Raw genomic sequence first — 26,750 nt, 5'->3', positions numbered from 1 at the left:
TGCTCATTTTAGGAGCAGGAAAAATTTCCTGAGCAATCTTGTACTTGACTCAATGCCCACAAGCAAAGTGCATGGAAGACCTGTCTTTAGTAAAGCCAAAAGTTAAGCTGGAGACTAGGATTTCATCCGGTATCAATATTCCACCCACTTTCAAATATGCTGTTGCCAGACTATCCATTCACTTGAGGCTTCTGTAAAAAATCAGTAACGTCTCTCAGTAGCACCTCACGGATCTACAGGCCTTGTACAGCTCAGCCTGTGGGCTTAGAGGGCTGAGGATCACCGCTGAACACAGGCTGCTTTGGGTCAAAGGAAGTACTGAGAGAAAAGTAAAAAAATGGGGTAAAAACAGCAAATGAGGTGAAAACAGCARCAGGTAACTCAGATCTGGAATGGAAAAACTATGCATCAATGACATCATACATGGTCACGGTCTGGGGGAGGAATGTAGAGCGTTTCCATCCTTACATCATCCTTCTCCAGATACAAAAGTCAAACAAGCTGAGTGACTGATGTCAGGATAAATATTATGTTTTGTTTAACAGTGTAGGGTTGAAGGAAGCATACTGGGCAGGCATGGAGTGGGGAGAGCACCCACCATTCATTTCTGCCACAGGAGGAGAACAAGAAAAGGGCGAATTATGCAGTAGGCCTATGTCCAGGTTAAAGGAGGAGAATCCTGACTAGAGAAGGATATTTTGAGCCATTCACATGACAAATGAGCAGAACAAGTGAAATTATATGGCTCTGTGATGTRGAGGAATTGAGAAGACAAGGTACTAGGATGGGTCCAGCCCACCTGGAAGGAGGAACAGAGAAGCCCAGTCCAGTGGGTGCTAAAGAAGACATTATGGAAGGAAATAGAAGACACTGCAGAAGGAAACCTTCTCAACACTGTTAACATCAAATGAACRACCAGTCTAAGCTCGTCAGCATCCCCACCATCACGGATGGACCCAAAAGAAGGGCTTCCTCTCTTTTAGTGGATGTTGCTGCAGTTTTAAACTAGAGGAAAACACAGCCTGGTTGAAAGAGTTCCTTTGCAAATGCTATCATTATTTTAAATCCTCCCTGTCAAATTCTTTCTGTACTYGAGTAAATATTGAGTAATAACAATTTGCACTGAGCCTGTAAGAAATAATAAAGGAAAAGGTGGTTAGTTATTACTCATGAAGGTAGTTTTTCTCTTAACATGAGAGAAAAGCTATGGCTGCAAAAATGACTTTAGAGGTTTTTGTAGCTGCCATATAAAGCCTACTTCTCTATAGCATTCAACCTCTTCTGCTTTACTATTAAAGATAATACCACATAAATACAACTTAATCCAGTCATCTGAACTGCTTTCTGTAACRCATGCATGATCTTTCCATTTTTATACACACCAAATCTGATAAACAGAGATTATATAAAGATAAATTGTTGGGGCATTACACCACGAGTATAGCAGAGACTAGTTTCCTTCTTTCCAATTAATCCTAACATATTCAGCCAGAGGAGTCCAATAATTAGAAAAAAGCTGACTTCTGCTAGGAAAAAGAAAAACTTCCATGTTGAAAAAAAATCCCTGACTTTCACCATGCTTTACTTTGTGCTGAATATTTTAAAACTCTTGAGATCCTAAAACTCTACATCACAGAAGAACCCAAATTTCTGCCTTATTTTCCCATATTGCCACTATCTCTGTTCTCAGCAGAATTGTCAGCCCTCCCCACCCCCCCTCCCCCACAAAAAAAAAGTCAAGAGTAAAGAAGATAAGGAGGAACGGAAATAGAAATCTGTGTTGGGATTAGGAGTGAAGACAAAATCTCTGAAGTATTTAGGACAAAATTATCACAGACAGCARAAGTTGTTGATGCCCATCTCCCAGTAGGAGAAATTGAGTGTCCAGAAGTTGTTGCTGGGACCAGAAAGAACTGTCATCTATGTTGTTTGCATGCAATTAAAACCAACCAAATAATGTTGAGTAGCTTGGAAGGTGAAATGCTGAAAGGACTGGAGCATGGAGAGAGTATGGTGCCATTTTAACAGTGCAAGGAAGACTGTGCACAGATGTAGTCCTCCAGCACAGGCCACTGGAGACACCTGGTGCTGGGGGAGTGTCATCCTGTGTGGGCAGGAATGAGCCAARTGAAGTCCGTGTACACAGGGAAGTATCTGCTGCACAAAGCTGTTCCACTAGTCTTGGGAAGTTGACATCACAACTGTTCTCAAAGAGTAGCATTTTCTACTGGTAYCTTCCTAGTTTATTTTAAAAGAAAAAGGCTAGAACCAAATGATTCTGCATAAATAGTGAACATTTTCTTCTCACAAGCATTTGGGGCCAGACATGCAGGACAGATACCAGCAAAAGGCACAACACAAAGTCCTATGGCTACCTGTGAGTGAGGCATGGGTCCCTGAAGTCTTGTGCACTGGCTTGCTGAGGAGAAGCTGGCCCTTCATCACCTTGCTTAAGAAGCTGGAGAAACTACTGCTACATTTCATGTCCACATTGGCCCCTCYGTTAGCACTAGTCTGTGTGGTTTCGTGGCTATTTCCAGGGCTTGCTCGGCTCCTGGTGCTGGGGGACAGAGCCTGGCCATTGAACCCACCCACTACAGCTGCTCCTAGAGACCACAAGCATCCCCACAGTCCTTGCAGGGTGCCTGAATGAAGCTGGAAGTATCGCTCAATCCAAAGCCCTGGTAGGACGCACAAATTCTTCTCCACAAAAAATCACATTTGTCTAATCAAGGCACAAAAACAACTCTATGTGACAAATGTGGCCAGCCTCAGTGCTTGGATGCAGGGTCCTACAGACTGTACCACCACTGACATCGAGCACCCTGGTCTCCTCCCAGCACTTAGTATTCACCAGATAGCTCTGACCAGATGTGGAAAGTGGTCATAAACTGTAAGAGTGAGCAAACCAAMAAGAGGGGGCAATACATGTCTCTCTGGAAATGGGACATTACTGAGTGCTCCCTGCTCTCACAGCTTGGCCATCTGGCAAGCAGAGGCCAGTTTGCTCTAATTAGTTGTGTCCCACACACAAGCCAAGAACRTCCAGCAAACCCACTTCAAACCAAACATCTGTGTGGGCTGTGTTGGGAAATGAAAGTCCATGAAAGGGGCTCCATTTCTTATGGTGGAATATATGTTTTTTATTCATTATCGACTTTTAAATATGAACTCCTCCAGGGCTTTGCTGACTTCTAGAGCAAGCCCCTGAAGACAGAGAATTACACTGCTGTACTGTCAGCAGAAAAAAAAATCCCCTAATTTATACTCACTAGCTCAGAGAAGAAAAGCTAAGGTACCACTCAATCCGTCCTTTTTATGGACAAATGTCTACCCTCTGATATAAAAAAATGCATTTCACAGGGACGAATAACGATTCTTTTGGAGACTAAGCTGTGACGCCTCCCCGCAGCGAGAGACAGTTGTCAGAGTGATGCAGCGGCCCCTGAGGTCCGCCAAGGACCATGGTAGCGAGCGGCGGCCGTCCCTGCTGCCTGGCTCCTGCCCGTCTTCTCCTGCTTCGTCGCGCTGGGCGCGGGGGACAGTGAGTCCTGCAGCCTGCAGGTGTCCCCCGGTGGAGGAAGCTGCGGAGCCCCTTGGGATGATGTGCGATACCCGAGCAGATGTTCACTTGCTCTCGGTGCTCTTTGCGAGGCAGACCCTCTCTGAGCCTTTCAGCGCTCTGAAGCACATCGGCTGCAAGAGGACGGCTGCGCTCCGGCGCCTGCAGCTGCTGCTTTAACATACAAAGGCAGGATTTCAAGTGAAGAGAAGAATGGGAGTCTGGCTGCAGCATCTCCTTCGCCGCTGCAACAGCAGATTGGAAGAAGCTGAGAGTTTCGCTCCCTGGAAAACTGGATTCTGAATCGTGAGAGGCTTTGAACTCCACCCCCCCAATAAAAAAAAAAAAAAAAAAAAGGAAACCAAACAAAAACCCTTTGACTTCTTCTCTCAGCAGGAGGGGGAGGGAGGGCGGATTTACCATGAAGACAAATCGAAGATGCAGAGCCCTGCTAGCAGTGAGTCTGAACCTGATGGCTCTCCTCTTCTCCACAACAGCTTTTATCACGACCCACTGGTGTGAGGGCACACAGAGGGTCCCCAAGCCGAGCTGTGGGAAAGAGAAGAAGACAAACTGCCTCAACTACAGTGGGAATGAGACTGCCAACGAGACAAACCAGAACGTGGTTCACTACAGCTGGGAGACGGGAGATGACCGCTTCCTTTTCAGGTATTTTCACACTGGAATCTGGTACTCCTGTGAGGAAAATATCAATACTGCCGGTAAGTATAAAATAACTTCCGTCCAGTTTGCATTGCTTTCTGTTTGGCTTGTTGGAATAAACACACAGGCAAGCTGCTCTGTGCTGTATCGTAAAGCAGATTCACCCTGCAGAGAGGGGCAGAATTTTAGCAATTCTTTGTGCAAAAGCAACCTGTTCCCAACAAGAGCGAAGCTCTGCTTGTTTACCTGCTGGCTCATGCAGGGTCTGTGCTCTGGGTCCAGCTGAAGCTCTTGCTAAGCAATACGGGCTACCCCTCTGCAGCCAGAGACTGGGCAGCGCTGCTCTTTGGGGGGCTGCTCCGTGGAGCACACGAAAGACAGAGAYGGTTAGTTTTTATGGAGGCTCTAAGAGTCACCCAAGCTAATTATAACTGCCCCTTAAATAACACAGAGCGCAGTGGTCTGACTAACAGAGAAAGCATGAAGTTCACAGTCTGTAGCCCAGACCTCCTCTTTTCTAGCACCTGCAACCCCCTCCTTGTGGCTAGCTGCTCTGTTTACTGGAGTAGAGAAATGGCAGCTGAAAGGGCAGGACTGAGCACGAGAAAGCTCATTTTTGCTCCCTGCTCGGCCATTTACTTGCTGAGAACCAGTAGAGAAGACATCTCTCCAGGTTATCAGTGCATCACTGTATCCTGGCACTTCCCAACAAATAAGCCGCTGGAGGATGGAAGGCAGCAGGGCTGGGACTGGTTTAAGGCTTGACAGATGCACACTGATAGTCCCTACTCCCAGAGCTGTCTGGTAGAGCCAGTGTCCAAACTCTGCTTTGAAATAGCTTTTTTTCTAGATTATGTGACTGGAAAATGAAGTTTACAGATGTGACACAGTATGAAAGGGACACYGGTGGCTGGTGGAGTGCTGGTTCCTGGTGACATGGACAGTCCGTGCTGGGCTGTTTCCATGTTATCTTACCACYGTTCAAGGAATAGGCTGGGAAGCTGGTCCTTCACTGCTGTTGGGAGAAGGGAATCATCCTATGGGTTGTGTCTCTGAGGACAGCGTATCAGGAAATCACAAAGGCCTGTTTTGCCCTGAACCAAACTAAAATTATTGCCCAAAACTGCATTGAAAAGGACTTGCCAATCTGGTGAAGATAGAATAACTTCTGTCTCTGTAGCAGGCTTCTTGGTCCTGATAAAGGGAAATTTATGGGACGCTRGTAAAACTGCTCTATAAAAATGTACTGTAAAGTGGGGCAAACTTGACTAGCAGCTCACAGTCTCTTTCATCCCAAGGCGCTGTGCATCTCCCTCATGGGTGATATTTTGGGGGATAATGCTTCAAGAATTAGGCAGTCATTAAAGGTCAGTTTAACRTGTGAACAGGAACGTTCATGACCTCCAAGCTTAGGACTGTCAATAAATAGCCCCATGTAGAAATCACTGCAGCAAAACAACCCTCTTCATGTTAAAAAAAGTTTAGAAAAAAGATAATTTGTCTTATGAGTCTGGAAACAAGCTTAGGCCACAGCAGCCTAAAAGAGCAGCTTCTTGCACTTTTTGAGAGCTTTATTTGGGATAAGAATGATCAAGCATACCCAGGTTTCTGGCAGACATTGCAAGCTTTCCAAGCCAAGCTTTATGTCTACGATACCTTGTAACCCTGTGAMTGGCCCAGTCTGAATCCTGAAGTGTCTGCGGAAGAAGAAAAAATATACTGATTTAATCTGTGCTAGGTAAACCAAGCACTGCTGTAATGAGCGATTTTTTGGGGACAGTTGAAAGCCAGATCTAGAAAGTTGTAATGAAAGCAGGAGAAAGAGAGCTATTTCTTCCCTCCAGCGCAGCAGCACAGCAGCCACATGTATGCCTGCTCTTATTTAAAACATTAACTTGGTGAAAGGACCTGTTCAAGTAGCCAGCCAGGAGCGACCAGCCTTTAGACAGAATCCAGACAGGGACATACTGGCTTAGACAGACTGCTGTCCTGCTCAGAATTTATCATGTCTTCTCCGATAMGGACAACAGTGATATAACAATCACAGACCTGACTCTGTCCCCCAAAACATCAACATAAAATAGCCAGGAAAAGTCTTCACCTGGGCTTACCGGTTTGTAATTCCAGGCTGTCAGTACGTTGTCACGGCCCTTTGCAGCCTGGCCGGTGATCACTTTATCTGAGCTGCAGGGCAGCAAGCCACCAGCCAGCCCCAATCCAACAGCTATACAAGCAACCCCARTGCTCCACACAGTGGACAGTAATCAATCCCAGAGGCCACTGTGCTGTCCACAGCACCCTTACTGTCCACCGTCCTGTATCACRAGTTGCATAGTGCCTATTTATTTAATAAACACCGTAGGGTGCCAGAGGCGTGTCAAGAAGACACCAGCAACCACACACAGCACAGAGACAGTAGAGTGTTAAATTAGACCAAGTTGCTAGCATGAGCGCACACCGTAAGGTCAATAACACCTTTCCTGCAGCTTTACCAACAGCATACTGAAAAATGGCCACAGCACAAGAACTTTAGCCTCAATACCATCATTAAATGCTCCTTGTGCCTACCACACTATCAGTCACTTACTCCACAGAGCCTCAACATCATCAGAACACCCTTCCTCAGCTCACTATGTTCTCAGTAATACATCCAAGACAGTCACTCAGTCCGTGTACCAATCACACTCTCATCAACGTGTTGTATGCAACCTAAGTGCTACTCTAAGTAGATCCCATAAACTTGCCATGCTGCTAACATTGTGCTCCGGWGTCTTGGAGTCTCCTCACCATGAGTGTTGATACCATATACCTCATGCACAAAGCACTGTTTTAAACAGTCCACTTATGCCAAAACACTCTTCTTTTAACCCATATCTGATGTCAACAGCCTGCATCCAACCTGTTGCTACATCCTTTCAGCAACTGCTCTGTAGCCTCAGAGCTCTGTCCCAGCATGTACAGCCATACTGTATGGTCAGCACCATTCCTACAGCTTATGCCCTGTCCCTGATTCCTCACCACAGATTGCTGAAGATAGGTAGTATGAATCTCACCTGCAATGCCAGTAACACTCTGTGTTCCTGTGGTGCTGACAAAGCTCTCCGGGGACTCCCAGTCTTCCCAGCTGTGAGCCACATTCTTCATCTAGCCACCAGGCTTTTGATTTTCTTCTTGCTGTGATTGAAGGCACTGTCCAGAGYGCTCTGCTTTGCACTGGAGGAGCTGAAGAATAACAGAACTTGTAGTGCAGAGACAGCAGGACCAGTCCCAACAGAAAAAGGAGGACCGCAGTCGTACAGCAAAGGAGGACAGGATTTCTGCACTTCCAGCTGGCTGGAGGGGTTGGGTCTCTACCCCACCTTAAAATACCATATATGCTGCAATGAAAAAAAAAATGTTTCTGAGTGTCTTCACCTCCCACTGCTTATCTGAAATGTCCATAGACTCTGGATGTAACAGTGTAATAGTCACGCCATACGTCTTCTGTACAGAGATCAGCAAGGAGGTCTTATTCTTGCTGAGGGTTTCTAGGTATCACTGTGACATCTCTAACAGAGATTGAATGAGGGGGGGAAGCACTGTTGCGATTATTTGGTGAATCTGAAATTTATTTTTCTCCAGTAAGTCTAAGCCCGGTAAAGAATATGCAAAACATTTCACCCTTGTGAAATATAATTGTGAATCCCCTAGAGGAACATGAACAGATATATTCCATTGGTGGGTGAATCCTATAACTGTTTAGCTGAAAAACATAATTCTTGACTCAAAAGGACGCTGAATCTCAGTCTAGTAAAAAGAGGATAAAGGCTCTCCCTTTCAGAGCAGGTTCAATGCTTTGGATCCCACATGGATGAAGCATTAGAGGACCGAGAGAAGTCTAGTCTCCAGAAAGGGACAAAGCTAAAGCACAGCCTGTGAGCTCTGCAGCTCTGCTGGTCGTGAGTCCCATTCTGCACTTATGCACAGCACAGGGCACRTCCTGCCTTGTTCCAGGTCGTGAATTCCTTCGCTATGGCCTGACGCCTCCAAGTAGAGCCCCTAACATCTCATTTCTTTTTGAGCATGCCTGCTAGTGCATGTCTCACTTGCAACYTGCAGACTAGCTCTGTGTTTTGTCTGTACTGGAAACAGGACACCAGACAGGTGATGTGCTAATAGCAGCAGGTTGGGAAGTGATCCAGAAGTAAGGTAGCTTGTATATTTTGTGACCCATGAACACACATGACATGAGAAAATTAACACATGAAGTAGCTAAAGTGAGTATAAGACGGCATATGAAAATCGAGAAGTTTAAGACTTGGGGAGGGATAACAGCATGGTAGCAGATTTTGCTGATRAGAGTGTTTACTTTGATTTTTAATAGAGAAGAACACTAACACTAACTCATATTTTATTTTAATTCCTAATGAAGAAACAATCTCAGTAAYAGCTTCCACATTCAGAGGGAAAAACAGTATAAGAAAAACAGATGTCTAGGTGCCGTTTAACAGTACTGTCCCCTTAAATGAACCATGCTGGACACCATGCTCCCACACTGCTCACCACGCTCCATATCTMAGAAGCTAGTGAGATCCAGAATGGGAATACCTAGGCTTGTTTTGTTTTCTCGGGATTGTGTTTTGAGGGCAAGAAGGCTGTAACTTTTTGTATTCTCTTTACTCTATATTCCTTAGCACTCTTTAAAGAGTAAATGGTAGAGTAGAATTTACATGATATGCAAGGAGGCATCAAAGGGGGCCATAAATATGGATATTAAATGCTCATTTGCAGTAGGAGCCAGAGAACAAGAGGTGCATCCTGCAGAAATGGATAAATCTGTAACATATAAAAACAAGAACTTGACATACATACACTTTTGCAGATGCAGAGCAGTACTGCATCACTCTTCGTTCCCTCCCCAGCATGTGATAATGAGCATATGTGAATCACTGCAGGCGGCAGTCCGGGGAGGGGGACAGAGGAAGAGCACCTTGTGAGTATGTAATTAAAAAGCAAGAGGAATGGAGAATTCTTGCTGGATTATGAGAACTGTAATATAATTGGCATGACTGAAACCTGGCGGGTCTATCTGCATGACTGGAATGTAAAAATTGCTAGTTATAAATTGTTTAGGAAGGAACGAGTGGGTAAAAGAAATTGAGGAGGTAGAGCTCTGTGTTAAAGACACAATTTCCTGTGATAGAGGAACTGAACCCAGGGGGCCTGGATAATCTCTACCTGAGACGGTTGAAATAATTGGCACATGAAAATGTAACTTTAGCAGCAAGGATCTGTGATGAATCTGTATATTGCTATATTCAAAGGAGACTGGGAAAAAAAAGATACGGGCCACTTGACCTAGCAACCTTAGGACAGATTTCAGGGAAAGCAGTCAGTACAGAGCAACAAATGGGTTTTATCAAAGGTAGGGTTTATCAAAGGTAGAGATCTTTTARCAAGGTGAATAGCTTCTTAGACAAGGGTAATGCATTAGACTCAGTCTCCCTGGATTTATGTAAAGCATTTGATGGAGTATCCCACTGCAAATTTTTTACAGAAGAACTACAGACAACAGAGAGAACCATAACGATGTGGTGATAGATACAGACATGCTTCCACATCAGGGGATGCTGAATGGCCCGAGCCTCTTCAGACTGGAGAGAAGACTGCGACACAACAGATAGAGAGCTATGACACGGGTGGGGACTGATAGGGAATGACGGAGATCAGGCAAGAAATAGTCTTCACTATTTCCATCATCTCCRAACAGGAGGGCATAACAGACAAAGGAAATACTCTTTTCTGTGCAGCTTCCTGCCATGAAATGTTGTGAAGGCCAAAATAAGGGATTACATGGTACAGGGAGGAAATAGCTATTGCTGTTATTAGCACAATGATTTGGATGGATATACAAAAGTACTTGTGTATATCAAAAGCAGAGTATTATCAGGAGCAGAATCACTCCATACTCACCCTGTTCTTTTGTTCTTCCCTTAATATCTATTATTTGATGCCAGAAAGAAGATACTGAAGTAGGTAGACCTTACGGTTGAATCTGTTGTGCAGATTTTACCTTACATTATTATGATGAGGTTAAAATAGAAGCTGTAAACTGATTACAGAGCAGGCTAAAAAGGAGGTTGTGGCAAGTAATAATAAAAAGGAAAGGATCAAAATAGGGATAAATTAGTTTCAGTGCTCCTCAGAGATGGTCTTGGGCCTGATTCTGTTATCACTATGTGATTAGCGATCTAGGAAAAAGAACCAGGGATACAATTAATCTCACCTAGTTTGGAAAAAGAAGGAAAAGTGAATCCCACAACAAACCTGTGCATATTAGCAAGTGTAGATGTCTGTGCCTAACTGATCAACATCAGCATTATAATCAGTGAAGTGTAATAAGTACCTTTTGGGGAGACTAAGTTCATCTTGATGTCATATCAACTGGATCCTGGAATTACTTGCCATCCTCATTGAYCAGAAGAGGAATCTGGCTGAGATGCTGAAATTTCCAACACAGAAGTTTTAATTTGRAACCAGCAATTCTATCCTCAATGCACTCACTACATATGCTGTGACACAAAGTTTGGGAATATCAGCTTTCCTGAGAAGAGGTGYCTCTGCATACCTAAAAAAGTGAGATATTCTGACTAGCAAGAATAGTATTCAAATAATTAGAATAAAATAAATTTTTAAAGCACCAATTACTGGCATAAAATTTTGTGAGATCACAGGAACTTATCAATTCTGGGCAAAAAAATAAGGAACAGGTTGTGGGCTACTCTTTTACTCTGGGATGACTCTGAGCTGCCAAAGTGCTGCTACGTAAAGGAAAGGTGTTATTCTAGGGAAGAATATGCGTCATTATGAAAGACACGGGTAACACCAGCACACCTTGTTAACACCAACATGCATAGCTATGGTTAAAAAAAAAAATAAGTGGGATGGGAAATAGCTGCAGAGTGGGATTTCCAAGGTAATATAAAGAAAAGAGAATCTTCTTCAAGAAAACAAAAGAAGAATGCTTCTTCAAGGAAACAAAAGAAGAATGGGTCTTATTTCATCTAACAAATTGAAGATCGAGAGGGGATATGATGGTAACATATACATATATATTTCAGGATAAACATCAAAAATAGTATGATGGTTTAAGTAAAAGGCAGGTATTCATGATCAAAGAATTTAATTTGCCATTAAGAAAAAAAGTGAAAGTCCACAGAAGAAAGGTTCCCAGGAAGTGAGTCTGTAGATCTGACCTCCAAAGAGGACAATGTGAGCAAAGGAATGATTGGGCTGCAACTGGTACTTTTTAAAGGAACTGTATGAGRAAAGAGGAATGATTCTGGCATGAGGAAGCTTGAAATGTGTCCTGCATGTCTGATTTGTTGGTGTCTTAATGAGTTCTGAAAGGAGCAGTCTTCATCTGACTGTCTTTGTTCACACCGTGTTTATATTATATGAYATTACATCCGTGCTTCGGGATTTCTACTGGTCACTGGTGGGAGCCAGGAAAGAATTAGTTGCCTGCTTGATGCATATCATGTCTTCTGGAGGGTTTTATGCCTCCTCTTAAAGCATCAGAAATTGGCTACAGCTGGAGACAGTATGTAAGGAGGATGCTTTGCTGCTGTTAGCATTATTACAGCTTCTCAGTATCTAATTGGTATGTCTGCTCATGCACTGAACATTAAGCTGATGATCTAATTTGGGATCAGAAAAGAAATCTCCCCCAGGCTAGATAATAGGGACGGTAATGGATTTTTGCCTTCCTTTCTTCATAACATGGGAAAAGGTCCATTTTGGAAAAGCACCTGTGAAATCCTCTTAACAAATTCTTGGCTTTTGCTTAAGGGAYAAGATAGCCCTGACCATAGGAATATAAGCTAATTATAAGCATTCTTAGGTCTGTTAGTCATCCTCACGATCAGTCTTGTTCTCTTCCTGYGGTACGCAATAGCTGTGGCTTCCGTGGTGGTAGCTGCCTTGTTACAGACCTTCAGATCTTTCTAGGATGTTCAAGATAGTCTGCGCCTGTGGTGCGCTGGGATTTGTGGATCAAAGGTCCTCCTGATCCTGCTAGATAGAATAACTGTATGAACAGCTATCATATMAAAATATGGATCCAAAATCCTTGCAGGTTGGTGCTCGTAACAGACAAGTGGAGAAGCATGGGACCAGGCAATGATCTGCTCCTTATTTGGATAAGTTACTCTGTGTGTGTCACGGGCAAAAACTATGTTGCTTTCTGTCTGGATGCTTCCATCCTCACCATTTATACCCAGCAATCTTAAAGGAGGTGTCTGAGGAGCTCTCCTAGTCTCTTGTTAGCTGAATAAACTTCAAAGAAGCTGAAGACTAGCACAGAGTTCCCATATTTCAAAGAAATACAAATGATGATCCAGAGAACTGAGATGCTTATCCTCATGCCATTTAGAGCAAATGCATTCAGGTCTATAGTAATAAATAGGGGATGAAATATCAATTGTCCTAGTATCTCCGTGGTATTTAACTTAGCACCACACTACATCCTCGTTTTAAAAATTCCTTCATATGGAATTAGCAGAATTTACATTAGGTTAATTAAAAACTGACTTATTGAGAGATCTCAAAATGGGGATTAATCAGGGAATAAGGCTGTTTCTAATAGAACCCTCTGTGAATCACATTTTGGTGTAATATTATCACTGCTGGTAATTTAAATCATAATATACATCTTTTCTGATCTTGCTTACAAATGATATGAGGACTACAGAAGGCACCAAACGATGAGAAGCAAATGTTATTACTATGGAATGACATTAATTGGCCTGTACAACAGTCACAGTCGAACAAAATTAACTTTAATGTGTCCCATCTGCAGGGGGTGAAGGATATAAGCCATGCTTACAATGTGGGAAATTACTTGGGAAGCAAGGTCAATTCACCATTTCTAGACTCACCACATCTGGAGAGACCAAGAAACACATCATACTGTCTTTTAGCCTCATTTCACTTTGTTTCACCTGACCAGACAAAAAAACATTATGTGAGGCTGTTGTAAAGATCTCAGGTACAAGCTTGGAAATAAGGTGCCCAAAAAGAAAAGCAAGCACATTTTTTCACTTGATCTCAACCACTGGATATTAATTGCAGTAGGATGTGTGTGAGTATCATACAGTCTGTCTTGTTATGTTCCTTTAAAAGACTGTGGCTGGACAGTCAAGGCTGTCTTAGTTTCTGTACTAGGGGTTAGATAAGATTGCCTGGTAAAACTGGATGCCTCATCCCAAAAAAACAACTGAGCATCTTTGAGTGGGAAAGCTGGAGAAGTTTCTGAAGTTCATTTTGGAGCAAGGAGCCTGAAACATAAYAGCTAAGAACAGAAGGCAGACAGGTGGGCAAGTCAGAAAAGAAGCASTGTTGTAGTGTTAGCTACACTAACTAAGGAAAATATACAGGTTGATGTACTCCAGTTCTAGCATGCAAGGTCCTCACCCGCCCCCCCCAGCTCTTATCTACATTTCTTTAGATATGTTTGAAGCTGTAACCACAGGATTCATGCTCACAGCAACACTCCATACCATCAGAGTAATGCCTTCTCCTGAATCTGTCCTCCTCCCCATCTCTGGCACACATTGGCTTTAAAGGCTGATTTTTTTCATTTTCTGGAGAAATCCCATCTGTGAAGTGGAGATCTTTTCTCTGCTCTCAGTGACTTTCATCTCTCCCTGCCCAGCTACATATTGCTGGAGCTAGGGCACAGATCCAGTGCAAATGCTCAGGTTGGGCATCCTCTGGAGAAAAGCCTCAGCATGGTTAAAAGAGACTCCACACAGATCCACAGCTAATCAGTAGAAAGCAGGAGAGATCCTGAACCACATGGCTTCTCCTACAGCCACGAATTTTGGCTCTTATCGGTTGCTTACTTCTTTGGTCTTTGTTAATCACAAACCTGAGTGCAACTGCTAATGCAGTCACAGGAGAGATCGTGGAAGGCATAAGTCATACGTCACATAGTGAGGTATCTATCAACTGTATGTTCTATGAAAAACATAATTCCTAGCCTTTAATGAGCTTCCYGGGAGACCATCCATGGCTTATAGTCCCACACATACTGAAACCCTGGACAGCTAGTTTATTTTGGCATAGTTCCACTAACAAAGTCACCCCACCTAGTCCACCTTCATTCTGCCTTCAGTTAGAGTACTGTGCCACAAGCGTCTGCAAATGAGGACCCCACGGATGGACAAAACGGGCAATCCTTAGTCCTGAGCTCTCTGCACAGCCACTGAGCTGGAGAGCCACCTCCACTCCCCCATTAACAGTCTGGAATGTCAACTGGAAAGAGATGGGTTTCCTGCAGCTAATGAGACTCAAAGCAAGGTGCAGTGTTTCTGACCGCAGAGCTGAGCACGGTGTGGCAGAGGGGTCACCTGAGGGATGAAGAGGTAACAGCTCCGACCTCCCCATGGCACGATGTGAAATATTTAAAGCAATTCAGAACTGCTTGCCTTATTTCACATTTTCCCGATTGTAAAGTCAAACTGATTTGCACCAGCGTCGTTGAAAGCCTCTCTCTGCACTGTTGTTTCCCTGATTCGCCCGTTCATTCAATAATCTGAATTATTTTCCACGAAACGATAGATGTGTGTATGCAAAAGGCCACTCAATCTATCAGGTCTAATGAAGATAATCAGATGAGTCTTGTGACTTGGACGCGTTTGAATTAGACATGATTTGAGAACAGACTGCGGAGGAGTTTGCTTTCAGACACTGTGAAAGATTCTCGCAACAGGGAGAGTTTCAGTGCAGAAAACACAGTTGCCATGGCACATGGGCTGAGTTAGCACAAACGCGCTGGCACGGTCCCTGCTCTGCCTGCACCCGGTGCCCCCTGCCCAGCTAACGAGTGCTCCGCGGAAGCAAACGGGAAACGCCGGAGTTTGCAAAACACACGGACTTTGCCTCTCCAACACTACGATTACCARGGTGGTTGTTTCGAGGAGGAACGCATGCCTGAAATGAGAAAGTGGAAAGTTCAAAGAAGTCCTCTTTCCCTTTAAGAAACAGAAAGTTTAAAGAGCTTCAGTCTATGGAAAGCAAGAAATACTAGACTATTCAGACTTAGAAACAGCCCTGAAAGGGAAAAACATTGTGAGTTGTTTCAGCAGAGGCTGAGCAAACGGAGCAAATTCTCATGTTACTTGGAAGCAAGAGCAGTGCTGCCAGGCAGCAGGTATGAGTGACAGCTGTTAGAGAGAGGGAAAACAACTGTTTTCAGAGCKCAAGACAAAATGTAATGTCATCCTGAAACAAGTGGTTTATTTTCCAGAAGACCGTGTAGTTTCAGCAAAATCAACCTTACCCAATTGACCATTCAGATTTGATTAAGATTTGATTTTTCGTTAGAAAAAAATTCCAATTAAATCCTCCATCTGGGATCAGTTTAATCAAAAGTGGAATATTTTATTTCTTAATTAACCTGATAAAACTCAGTTTGAATTAGCTCATTAACCCGCATTTCCCTTAATGCAGTACTTTATTTCACTGAAGTTATGTTGCAGTGCTCATCTGCTTTCCTAGACTGGGATCCCTGGAGGGTTATATCCCTTTTTAGACGAATACCATGATTTTACTCTCAGTAGATGGTGGGGGACCCTCATCAAAGTCCCATGACTCTAGATACAATAGGAAAGATAAAGACTTGCTAGGGCCAACTGGGAAAAAAGGGGACCTTGTCTTTCRTAGGCTGGGAGCCAGCGGGTTACTAAAAGGAAATGCTGTTTACATGAAATTTAAATATTTAAATTTCCTTCAAAACTGTACTTTTGAACTCATGAAATTTTATGCAGAGTAAGTGAATACAGATAGCTTTTTCTTCTTCTTTTTTCCCAAGATGAAAAGCAGAGTTATAGCAGAAATCCTCCGCCCAATCAGAACTACCACATTTCTCTCAAATCAAATTATTTAACTAGAATATTTTGAAATAGTTTAGATGGAAGGCATGAAAACTTGGATATTTCAGAGCTGCTTGTATTAGCTGGTTATTAATAAGACTCTTATCAGTAGCTCAAAGAGGGATGAATTTAGGAACATAGGCCAATGAACATGACCCAGGACATCAGTTTCTGGTCCTTGCTACCACAACAGCCGTGTTATGAACTTTGAGTACATCTGGGACTATAGTTTAGACCCAACCTCTGCCCATTTAGACCCATCTGTCCAGCTGTCCTTATACAGCTCTGTAAACGCTCTCAAGAGCCTCCCACTGCCCTGAGCCCCTAGAAGGATGTCACCCCATGTCCACTTTGGGAGGCGCAGCCCATCTGTCACCACGCAGGTCCATCGTGGCAATGATACAGTGTGCACGGCGTAAGGGGAGCTGTAGCTCACAGCCCTGGAGCCAAGGTGCTGCGTAGTCCTTGCCTAGCTTTAYGGCAGGATTTGATCTGGGGGATGTGGAACGGGCATCTGTCTTCCGCAGCTTTTCCTTTCGTATCACTGGTCAGGCTAGGAAGGTACAGCTGGCTTTGAGCTCTGCTTGTGGAAGGTAAGGGGAACAAGCACTTGCCTCTAACACAGAGGCAGGAGTAGCTCAGCTTCAAAGCRTGGCTGACTTTGAAGTAGGTTTCTTCAGTGGATAAGGCAAGAGAGCAGCCCCACTACCTGCACGCGCTAGGGATAGGGAGGGGACCGGGAACTGGCCTTCCAGCGCTGCTCTGTGGCCTTGTTTTGGTAAACGAGGGCTCAGTGGTACTTGCACTGATGCACTTGAGGTGACGGGACACTTGCAGGACAAAGTTTGCAGTGTCTCTCTCCCACCCCTGCAGCATCCTCTATCCTTACCAGTTCAGTTCAGTTTACACAGCCTTCTCCTTTTTCTAAAATGGTTTTTCAGGCATGCAACAATTTTCATCGCAAGTAGGTGCCACAGGCTGGGAAGGGCTGAAAGGTCGGAATATCCCACCACACCGTAAGCAGCAGAGGGAGAAGCACCATGGAAAACATCTGGCCCTCATATTGTGAGAGAGGCAGAGAGGTTCATCTCCCTATGCCGAGCAGCTTTCTCACTCATCCCCTGGGTCTGGCACTTGCACTGATTAGATCCAGTTTTTCCAGCACATTTTTTCATAAGAACACACAAAAGCCCAAAGCCAACCTTTTGCAGTAGAAACAGCTGAGGAGCTGTGACACATTTGACTTGCAGTGTTGTGGGGGCTTGTGCTGCTGCAGAGCAAGAAATGGGAAAAGGTCTTAATGAGCCTGCCTGAGAAAATGCTGTGCATGCTCCTGCGAACAGGAACTCAGCCCGGAGGACTTTAAGACCCAGAGGATTTCTCCTCCYCAGCCGGGCTGCTGCTGTTCCCCTCTGCAGGTCGAGCTGAGCATGTATTTATGATATGGAGACACACGCGCACACTCGCACACACACACGTGATGCTAACGCTGCCAGCCACACAGAGCGATCCGGGCAGAGCTGTGCCTTTACCATCACCCACAGAAACACCAACAGCGCTCACATCAGCAGGAATGCTGTTCATCCTGTTCCTCCCCTCCGGCTGAGCAGGTATGAAGCTCACTAGTTAAACGTGGACATCTTTTCCCTCTCTAGATGCACTAGCTCACTGCATTCATGGATCCCTCAAATTTAGCATGGCTCAAAGTATGTTTAACATCCATGCCCAGATCTCAGGCCCCTTACCCAACAACCAGATCAGATTTGGGGTCTTTCCAGATCTGGGTCTCCTCCTACTCTCTGGCTGGTCCCGCATGAAGTTCCCTAATGGATTACACATAAACACACAGAGGACTGAAGTTCTCTAGAGAAACACACACACATCTCCTGTTGCTGGACCCAGATCGCCATGACCCACAGCCCCTATGATCCATCCCTTCTCAGGAAACCCATCTGCAACATAATTGAGCCTGTGCAGAGCAGGAATGGTTACAAGAAAATGCATTTGCCAGGGCTTGCATAGATGACATGTTTCTACCTCACCCTTGGGAAGCCAAGAAAGAAACCGCTTGCAAGGGGAAGCTGGTACCACGGACTCTGGTCCATGTCTAGCTGCTCAGACTTTCTTCTCTCCTTAGCAGCTCCCTGACACCCCTGAGCTCCAGAGAGCTTCAGATGTGCCTTATATGGCCACCAGTCCTGCAGGGAAGCACAGGGCATTCAAGCCASGTCTCACCTCCTCTTTCTATGTAAATGGATTACGTACAGAAGAGACATCTCCTTGGCTTTTTCCTCTCTCAGAACCACTGTTGCTGCTGGGTGAGGGCAAGGCTATCAAGGTGACAAATCCTAGACACCGTTCTTGTCAAATCCATAACCTACAGCATAGTTGCCAGCCTTTTCTGTATTCTCTGAAGGCTCTCCAGGAGTCTGGGTATGAGGAGGAGATACATCTGAAAAGGGCAGCACAGCAGGATAAACTCTGCCAAGTCTAAAATTAAACTTAAGAGGGCTTAAGAGATCAGTTATACAAGATATCCAAAAATAACTTAGAATAAATCCTAAGAGGAAAAACGAAAGCACTGCTGACATCCTCAGCTCTCAGTGAGATGCATGTCTGCATGTTGGGGTATGAACATGATCTAAAATTACCACCAGTGGTTACTACTGAAGATGGAGGAGGCTTTTTCCTGTGCTCCAAAGACAGGCTGATAGGCACATGGAACAACAAAGAGAAATGTCCTTCATCAACAACTCCCTGTGCAGTTCCTAGAGAAGCACAACCTTTAGTACTAAGCCCAGCACAATCTGGCACTCAGCAACTGGAAGGGAAGTGATTGTCCTCCACGCTTTTCTTACTCTGTCCCCAATCTGCAGCCATTCTTTGTGCCATGGCTCCAAAAGGCCTCCTTACGGACACTCCTGCGTCTTCTGTTTTCATACCAAATGGTGTATGCGGCTTCTGTCGTAGAAAATGCCATTGCCCTTTAGCTGTGTTGGGATAAAGTGTTAGAGAATCAGGTATTTGTTGAAGGTTTCCAGTAGTACAGCTTCAGATTCACCGCACCCATGGCTGAGGGATGACAGTGCTAGCCAGTTACCCTGAAGTGAGGTTAAGATAAAAAAAACAACAAAAGCAACAGATCACATTTGAAACAAACACCACAGATACGCAGAGCTAGAGTGAAAACCTCTGGGCAATCTGCTTATATCAACATCAGGTATGCTCTTGCCTCTTTGGAAACAGATATTTTGCTTTGATACACACTCTCCTTTCCTTGACTATCCTCTTGACAGTGTCTGGATTCAAAGAGTAGAAGTCCTCCTCTCTGCCCTGGTGTCTCCCTATGTTCAKTTCAATTGCAAGTGAAATTTTTCTTTTACAGCAACTTATACACAGACAAATAGACTACAGACTATATATGCAGCACATTTAGCATATTTAGTATAGGCTTTAAACTGTAAAGAGTAAATTGAAAAGTAATAATAGCATTACAATAATAGATTGTTATTTCAGCACAGCTATCGTTCGATTGTTTTTTTTTTTTTTTTTCATCTCAATCCTGGCACCAAAGACACCAGAAGGATTAACATTTTATAGTGGTTTGTACATATAATTAATTACTATTCAGAAAAAATTACACACTGACTTCAACATCTCTACAGCATTTTGCTGTTTRTTCTTTTTTAATGGCTCACATTTCCTAAATTAGTCTTTGACTGTGTAATCAAAATAGAGGAAAACTAGTAAAAAAAATCTTCTCCTCCTTTAGCTGTCTTTGCATGAATTAAAGGCTTAAGGGGCAAAATGGATTCCTCTCCATTACCTTTGGCAGGCATATGGTGCTCTGACTACCTGAGGCAGGCTCTTGGTCACCTTGTGACATATCATATTGAAAGAAACACGCAGACTTGGTGGATGGATGCACTTGAGCRGAGGAATTATTTTATAATCTCTCTGGTTGCCTGAAGAAGTAGAAAGAAAGGTCAAAACATTCATTCTCCAGATACATTTCCTGCTCAGAAACAATATGCTTCTCGGAGAGCCTGAGAAAGCCGAGGTGGAGTCCTAAACAGAGGAAATTTAATTTGCAGTGATAAAAGGAGGCAACAGCCGCAAGGCAGAGAGAGTACCTGGGCCAATGTCACGGGGCTGTGTGACAGATACGGCATGGCCTTCTTTTTTAACAGTGGGTTTAAAAAGATCTGGAAGTGCTATGCAATCACTTATCTTCTTGCTTTCTGCCCCAGTTTTTGTTCATCATAATCATGAGTTTCGTATCTAAACCAGGGCCTGATTCTTGCCATTTGGAGAAGGAGGTGGATGAGGTTTAGACTTCATCACAGGAACCAGAATAAGACAAATTGCTCTGCTCGGCCCTCCCAGGAAGATGAAGCTCTCGATAATSCCAGTGAGCCAGTACCTTCTAAATATCAAGTTCTTGTGGAAAGTACTTGCCTTTTTGCTTTGTGTCATATGATCAAGCACCCAGCTGGGACACCAGGCYGATTCTCAAAGCATTTAATAAAAATTTTTCCAAAATAATTGGCTGTACACTGTGATTCCAGTCATATTTGCAGGTAGGATCRGTATGATTTTTGTTCTTCTGCTTACCTTGCTCAGTGAGAAAATAAACATGTCTTCATGGCTTGGTTTATAAAATATTTCAAGAATAAYGAAAGCCAGCCTTTCTGCCCTCATTCACATCCTCCCTGAGTGAAAAGCACAGTGTTTGGGCAGCCATAATTTGAATACTGGGCTTTATACAAGTGACCCWAGTGAATGGCCCCTCAAATTTGTTTGAACCAACGCTATTTACATCCTCTGAAGTGAAGCACAGAAAATTTGTTCAAGTGTACATTTTTGAAGCCTTTATCTTTGAGACACTACATGGGATTTTGTCCATTTGGCTGCAATTTAGTATAAATACTATTATTAGGACTAAAAATCCGCTGTTGACATTGCTTTTTGATACACAGTTTCAGATGAGTGCTACAAAACYGACATTTTTAGATAGTGGTAGATACCTGTCATATGGAGACTCTGTGAAGTCCTGGTCAACTCTGCTCATAAATGACAGTTCAGCGCTTGTGGGCTGTAGATGATGTAGCTCCTCTGATTCTGCTGAGCTGAGTTGCTCTCTCACGGCTGGTGGCATAGGAGTTGCTCTTTCACAGCTGAACCCAGCAGTTTAACTTTTTATGCCTAATCCTCCTTCTAAYCCCCTTTTTCTTATGACTTGAGAATTTCCAACGGAAGCAAAAAATTCACATTGGAATAGTAAAGGTGTGACCAAAGAAAATGTGACCTTGTAATATTTTAAATACTATGCAATCTGTTATAAATACCTTTTAACGGATTTTCCCCACTTTAAATTACGTAGTCAGATCCTGCTGTCCTTGTTATCTGCCAGCCTCTTTGGAGTGTTCAGAAGTAGTGCTGGTATGGTAGAAATCTTGTGTTAGGTCATCAGTTGAACTAGTTTTGCTTCAGCTACCAGAGTGTAATCCAACTGACTGTCACTGTTGCAAAGAGGAAAAAAAAAAGAGATGATCCTTCACTTGTGTGATCCCTCAGCTTTTACAGCCTACTGTTATTCATACACACCTTGCTGTGACTCCTTCCCTGCCCGTGCCCCACCGTGCCCCTCTCAGGTGAGCCCACCTTTAGCCACCTGAGAAGTTTCTCAACTTTGCTTGAAAGACCATGAATAAATTTTCCCTTCCTTTTCATCCTAGCATTTGCTCCATTGATTCCATGACCGACTTCAATGTGTGAGTGACCTGCTGCCGCTTTCTCAAAAATCAGGATGCTTAAAGCAAAGTAGTCACTACCATAAAGCTGTGAAGAGAGGAAAACAAGATGTGATTCATTTCCCAGTCTCTCTCTTTCTCCTTTTCTTCTTCCTAATCCACACACTACAGTGGATTAAACCAAATTCCTTCCTGACTGCTTCGTGCTTAGCTGAATCCCTCCAGCTCGTTCTGTTGTCCTGTGGCTTTCAGGCTCYCTCAGGTTCCTCTGCATTGAACGAATGCCTCCCTCTCTGCAGACGCAATGGGAACGATGTAGTTACTGATGATAACAGTTTAGTGATTTGCCTATTCAGGTTTCCTTCTTCTCTAAGTTTGAGACAGGTGTTCAATTAGAATAATCCATAAATCTTTACTAGAAACAACTCTCCAAGAAGCCTTTCACCTCCCATTCCACCTCTTGAGAGTAACTAGGTCTCCTATTTGACCAAGAGCTTCCAAAGAAAATTTATATGAATCCAAAGTCAAGAGTGCTTCGTTAAGATACCTTTCCTCCATGCAACCTTTTGTATGCACAACATCCAGATAAATTAAAAAAAAGAAAAGTATTTTACAAAAATGGCTATTGTAGATTGGCAACTACCATAGGAGCTAAAAAGACTTCAGAACATGTCAGAGCTACTGTGCAGGGGGGTCAGTTACGACGCGGAAGATTTCTTCATTCTGCTGAAGGATATTTGGCAAGCAAAAGTGTTCTGTAAATTACGAAGAATTGGCTGTTGTTTTCCCAGGTGATATGCTGTATGATTCAAAAATGTTTTTTCCAATCATCTGTAGGATTGGTGTTCTGAAACTTGCTGCTTCTTCAAGTTTCTCCTCAAAACACCACCAATTTTAACTCTCTCATCAGCAACCACCAAGACTCTAAAGCTAGTCTGAAAATTTAGAATTGCTCCCATTTTGTTCAAGACGCTGTTGGCTTGAGCAAAATGGTCTAAGAAGAAGACATCACGCCACCTGAGACATGAAAATTTTCCCAGATTTCCAGTTCAAGTTTTCTGAGCCAAGATCAAGGATTACATGCAGAGAGACAAGAATCATTGCACAGCTGGCAGGGACAGCCATATACTCAGAAACGATAGATGCATGAGTAGAGGTAACTCAGTGTACACTGGAAAAAAAGATCTCGTGTGAATTGATCCAAAACAAAACTTTGATGGTTCTGCTGCCATGCTAGCATAGATGCACCCAGAGCAAGACTGTGTTGAAGCCAGTTGTCTTTTACTGCTACTTCCAGGTGCGATGTCAACCAGGAACACTCTGTTGCATGATAACAGCATACCGGACCCCATTTTGAAAACGATATTGGGTGGAAATGCGTTTTTTTTTTTTTTTTTTTTTGAGAGAGAGAGAGAGAGATTTCACAGAGGAACATTTTCATTAATGATCTACTCTCAGGTCTCAGAATAGCTACTAGAAATAGAAGCAGCCTCCCTCTAAACAGAGAGAGAGATTTCATGCAGCTGCTGGGCTGAGACAGCTGGGTGTTGCTAGAAGTGCTCTGCACCGACTAATGGGGAGCAAAACTTTCTTAGGCCTCAATAAATCTTCTCATGCTACCCGGGACGTGTCAACATGATCTAGAGAGGTTTCTTCTTCCTRGCATATGGGAGCTCTCTTACAAAGGTTTTTTGCTCATCACAATTTCCTTTCTTAGATAAAWTTTTTCAGAACCTTTTGAAGGGAAACTATTTCAAATAAACATCAACATTCATTTTCTAAAAAATGCAGGAGAATGGATATTCTCAGGCATTTGGGATGAGTGACAAGAGAGGGAGTTAATTTTTCCCATTTCCCATTAACTGTGTAGATTAGAAAAAAGAATTCTCTTTTTTTTTGGATAATTTATGAAGGGACAAAATGAGAAAAGCTWATCTCTCTTTGGAATAACTCGTACTGAAATCTTCAGTAACCCCATACCCCATCCTCACAACACCACTCAGCTAGTTCTTCATCATTTCACATTCTGATTTCGCTTTCCTAGGATACCTATCTAGCCTCCCCTTCTGTCCTGCCCTGGTTCTCCTTCCACTTCTCATGTTCTTTGCATTGATTCTCTGAAGGACCAACCTCGCCCTCAGTCCGTCTTAAAAAATAAAGCTTCTACTTRCTTTTCCATACTGATGACTCAGAGACCTGTCTTTATTCTGAATCCTTCTCCTCCCACCCAATCGGAAGGTCTCTGACCTCYCTTTCTTTGTGGCTATGCAGTGAACAGGACATACACCCAGTGAAGTCCCAGAGCTCTCTCTTTTTCTAGTCATTGAGGACAACTTCCCATTTTTATTTTCCCTCACCCTCATAGCCCAGGCAGGCAGTTGATTCTTGGTTATTCCCATTATACAATTACACATTACACTAATTCCTGCATATCCAGCAATTCACTTTTCTTGGCCTTCATTAGTGCAATCCTCCCTGCTCTGTAGCCTTCAGAATAGCAATGGGAAGACTGGAAGATCATTTTCTGGTTTTGCTACTTCAAATAAGTTACTTCTGTGCTACTTCTGATCATTCTTCAACTTTTTCTTATTCTTTCTTTATTATTCTCAACTAAAGTGTCTACAAAGACCTAAGCAACAGAATCCTACCTGGGTTACTACAATAGCTGCTATCCCAGTGCTCCAGCTCACCTTGTGTGACTTTGTTCTCGCTCCTCTTGCTTCTTGTTTCATGCCTTTTCTTTCTCATGCACTGCAAGACTGATAAAGTGGCTGCACTTTAGAACAGTACCATTCACATCTTTATAGCACCCTTGGAAGCACAAGAAGGCCCTGATCTCTATGGTACACTTAGTGCGGGTCTGCGTCTAGCTCTGACAAGCTGAAGGTAAAATTTAGGATAATTAGCAGTTCTCCCTCCCATCTTCAGCTCCTGCAGCTGCTTTTTCCTACAGTTTAGGCAAATTCAAAGCTCTTTGCTCATGCTTCTTTAATTACTGAACATGTTGCATGACCAACTGCAGCAGTGTGTTGCTAAGTGAGCTTTAGTGGGATCTTTGGCTGGAGTGTGCCTTGATCAGAAAGCTCTGGGATAGGATGGCCAGTCTCTGTCGGAGGGGTGTTGATGCTGGGTTACTGTCTGCTGGACACTCCTTGGGGCTTCTCACAGGAAAGCGCTTGATTCAAAGGTGGCAGGAGAGCTAGATGCTACAATAGCATCCATCCATCTCTCAGGCACGCTGGCAGTGTACTGCAGCCAATATCCTGGGGCAGACTTGGCAAGTCCTTACTGCACTACTCCCTTTCCCCTGTTCGCATGAATTTTTTGGCTCCCTTGTACATATTAGTACTTTTACGCAATGGTGCGAAGAAGAAATTTTTTTTTTTTTTTTGCTCTGTATCATTTTCATATCTTTTTTTCYCCTGAAAATATTTGCTATTAATATTGGTACTGTCTTTTTGTGGGTTTACCAGTGGCAGCTCAGTAGCACTGACTCCTGCAGCCACCACTGCTTTCCCCATACTGGCCCACGAACATGCCGTGAGAAAATCTGTCTCACCGACTCTGAGAGAGAGCCATCTGTGTCCACGGGAAGGCCTCCTGGAAATCGGAGGTTTACTCTGACCTCTGATGGGCATCCTGAAGATGGGAAAGGGAGCAGGAGCACTGGTGAAAAGAAGCCTGTGTCCTCCCAGCATTATCCCCCTGCAGTGCCTTGCACTGTGCCACTCCAAGCAGAGCTCAGCACTGTCCCAGCCCTTGGAAAAGAGCAGCACTCAGCCCACAGGCACCCAACGAACTGTATTTCCCACTCCCGACCAAGCGCCTGTAGTCCTAAGGGAGAGAGAGTTCAGCTAGGTAAGGACGATGTGTGGTGCCCAGGTAAACGTCTGCTCTCTGTGTGAAAGAGTTAACGATAACTCAGCGGCCCCGTAGCATCTCAGGTGGGAGAGGCGGCAGAAAAAAACAGTCAGAAGGGGAAGGCAGGGCAAAACTAATCAATTTCTGTCTCCTAAAATAATCTTTTTCTTTTAAAGGTGAAAAATGTCGAAGTTTTATTGACCTTGCCCCAGCTTCTGAAAAAGGTAAGACGACTACAGTCAAGGCTTCTTCCCTTTTTGCAAATCTCATCTGTATTGCTCTTGTCGTACTTCAGCGCTGGGGAAACACCTTCTGAGTGCACAGGAACCCGCGTGTCATCCACATTACCTACCGCTAGCTGAAACGAGTGTCAAGGGCTTCAGAGAGTTCTTTATTCAGTGGGTTTATTCCAATCTGTCTTTTCTCTAATGCATTTTCTTCTCGTTCAGCTATATTTTTTTCAAGGACATGAAGATGTATATCATAATACAGACATTTCCCTGCTTCCTCTGCTGAGGAAGAGCATGTTAGGCAGTTCCATCAGGACACAAAGACGTCAATAGACAGCAAACCGCCGTCACGTTCATTCTCASGCACCAACTGTCTGAGCGCGAGAGGGGACCACGTAGCTGCTTGTCTGTCTGAGCTACTCTTTAAAAAAAAAGAAAATCAAATGCACAGAAAGGGGCAGGTTGCAAAGCTTTTCTTTACTCTGATACTGGAGTTGTAGATTTTCGGTAGTAATTTAATCCATATTTCAAAACTGTATTCATCACGGGGAAAAAAAATGTGTAGAATTCAATTAACTGAGAAACTGGGCAGCTGAGCCCAACCTGCTTTCTGCTCAAGGCAGAGCACTCTGCCCACAGCTGAACKGGCGCACAAGCTTTGCAGTGTCCTTCATGCCAATAATGGGCTTTTGGAAAAACCAAAGGACAAGAGGAAAATAAACATTTGTAAGAAGAAGTGATACATTTTGTTAGATCACCTGATTTA

At 43.7% G+C, this 26,750-nt stretch overlaps 1 protein-coding gene across 2 annotated transcripts in view; it reads left to right on the top strand.

Moving 5' to 3' along the window:
* Window positions 1–26,750, top strand: part of GSG1L (GSG1 like) — a 107,295-nt gene that overhangs the window by 28,125 nt on the left and 52,420 nt on the right. Inside the window, exons 1-2 of one of the 2 annotated variants that reach the window (XM_085307256.1) lie at window positions 3,984–4,284; window positions 25,931–25,978. In XM_085307256.1, coding sequence (XP_085163382.1) covers window positions 3,984–4,284; window positions 25,931–25,978 — 349 coding nt within the window. Of the gene's footprint in view, window positions 1–3,983; window positions 4,285–25,930; window positions 25,979–26,750 lie in introns of those variants that run through there. The other variant, XM_085307254.1, reaches the window with a different exon arrangement.

The sequence above is a fragment of the Rhea americana genome, unplaced genomic scaffold (genome assembly GCF_003343005.1).
Source record: "Rhea americana isolate MKP2758 unplaced genomic scaffold, rheAme1 scaffold_255, whole genome shotgun sequence".
Lineage (NCBI taxonomy): Eukaryota > Metazoa > Chordata > Aves > Rheiformes > Rheidae > Rhea > Rhea americana.
This window is presented reverse-complemented; position numbering and strand designations above follow the sequence as displayed.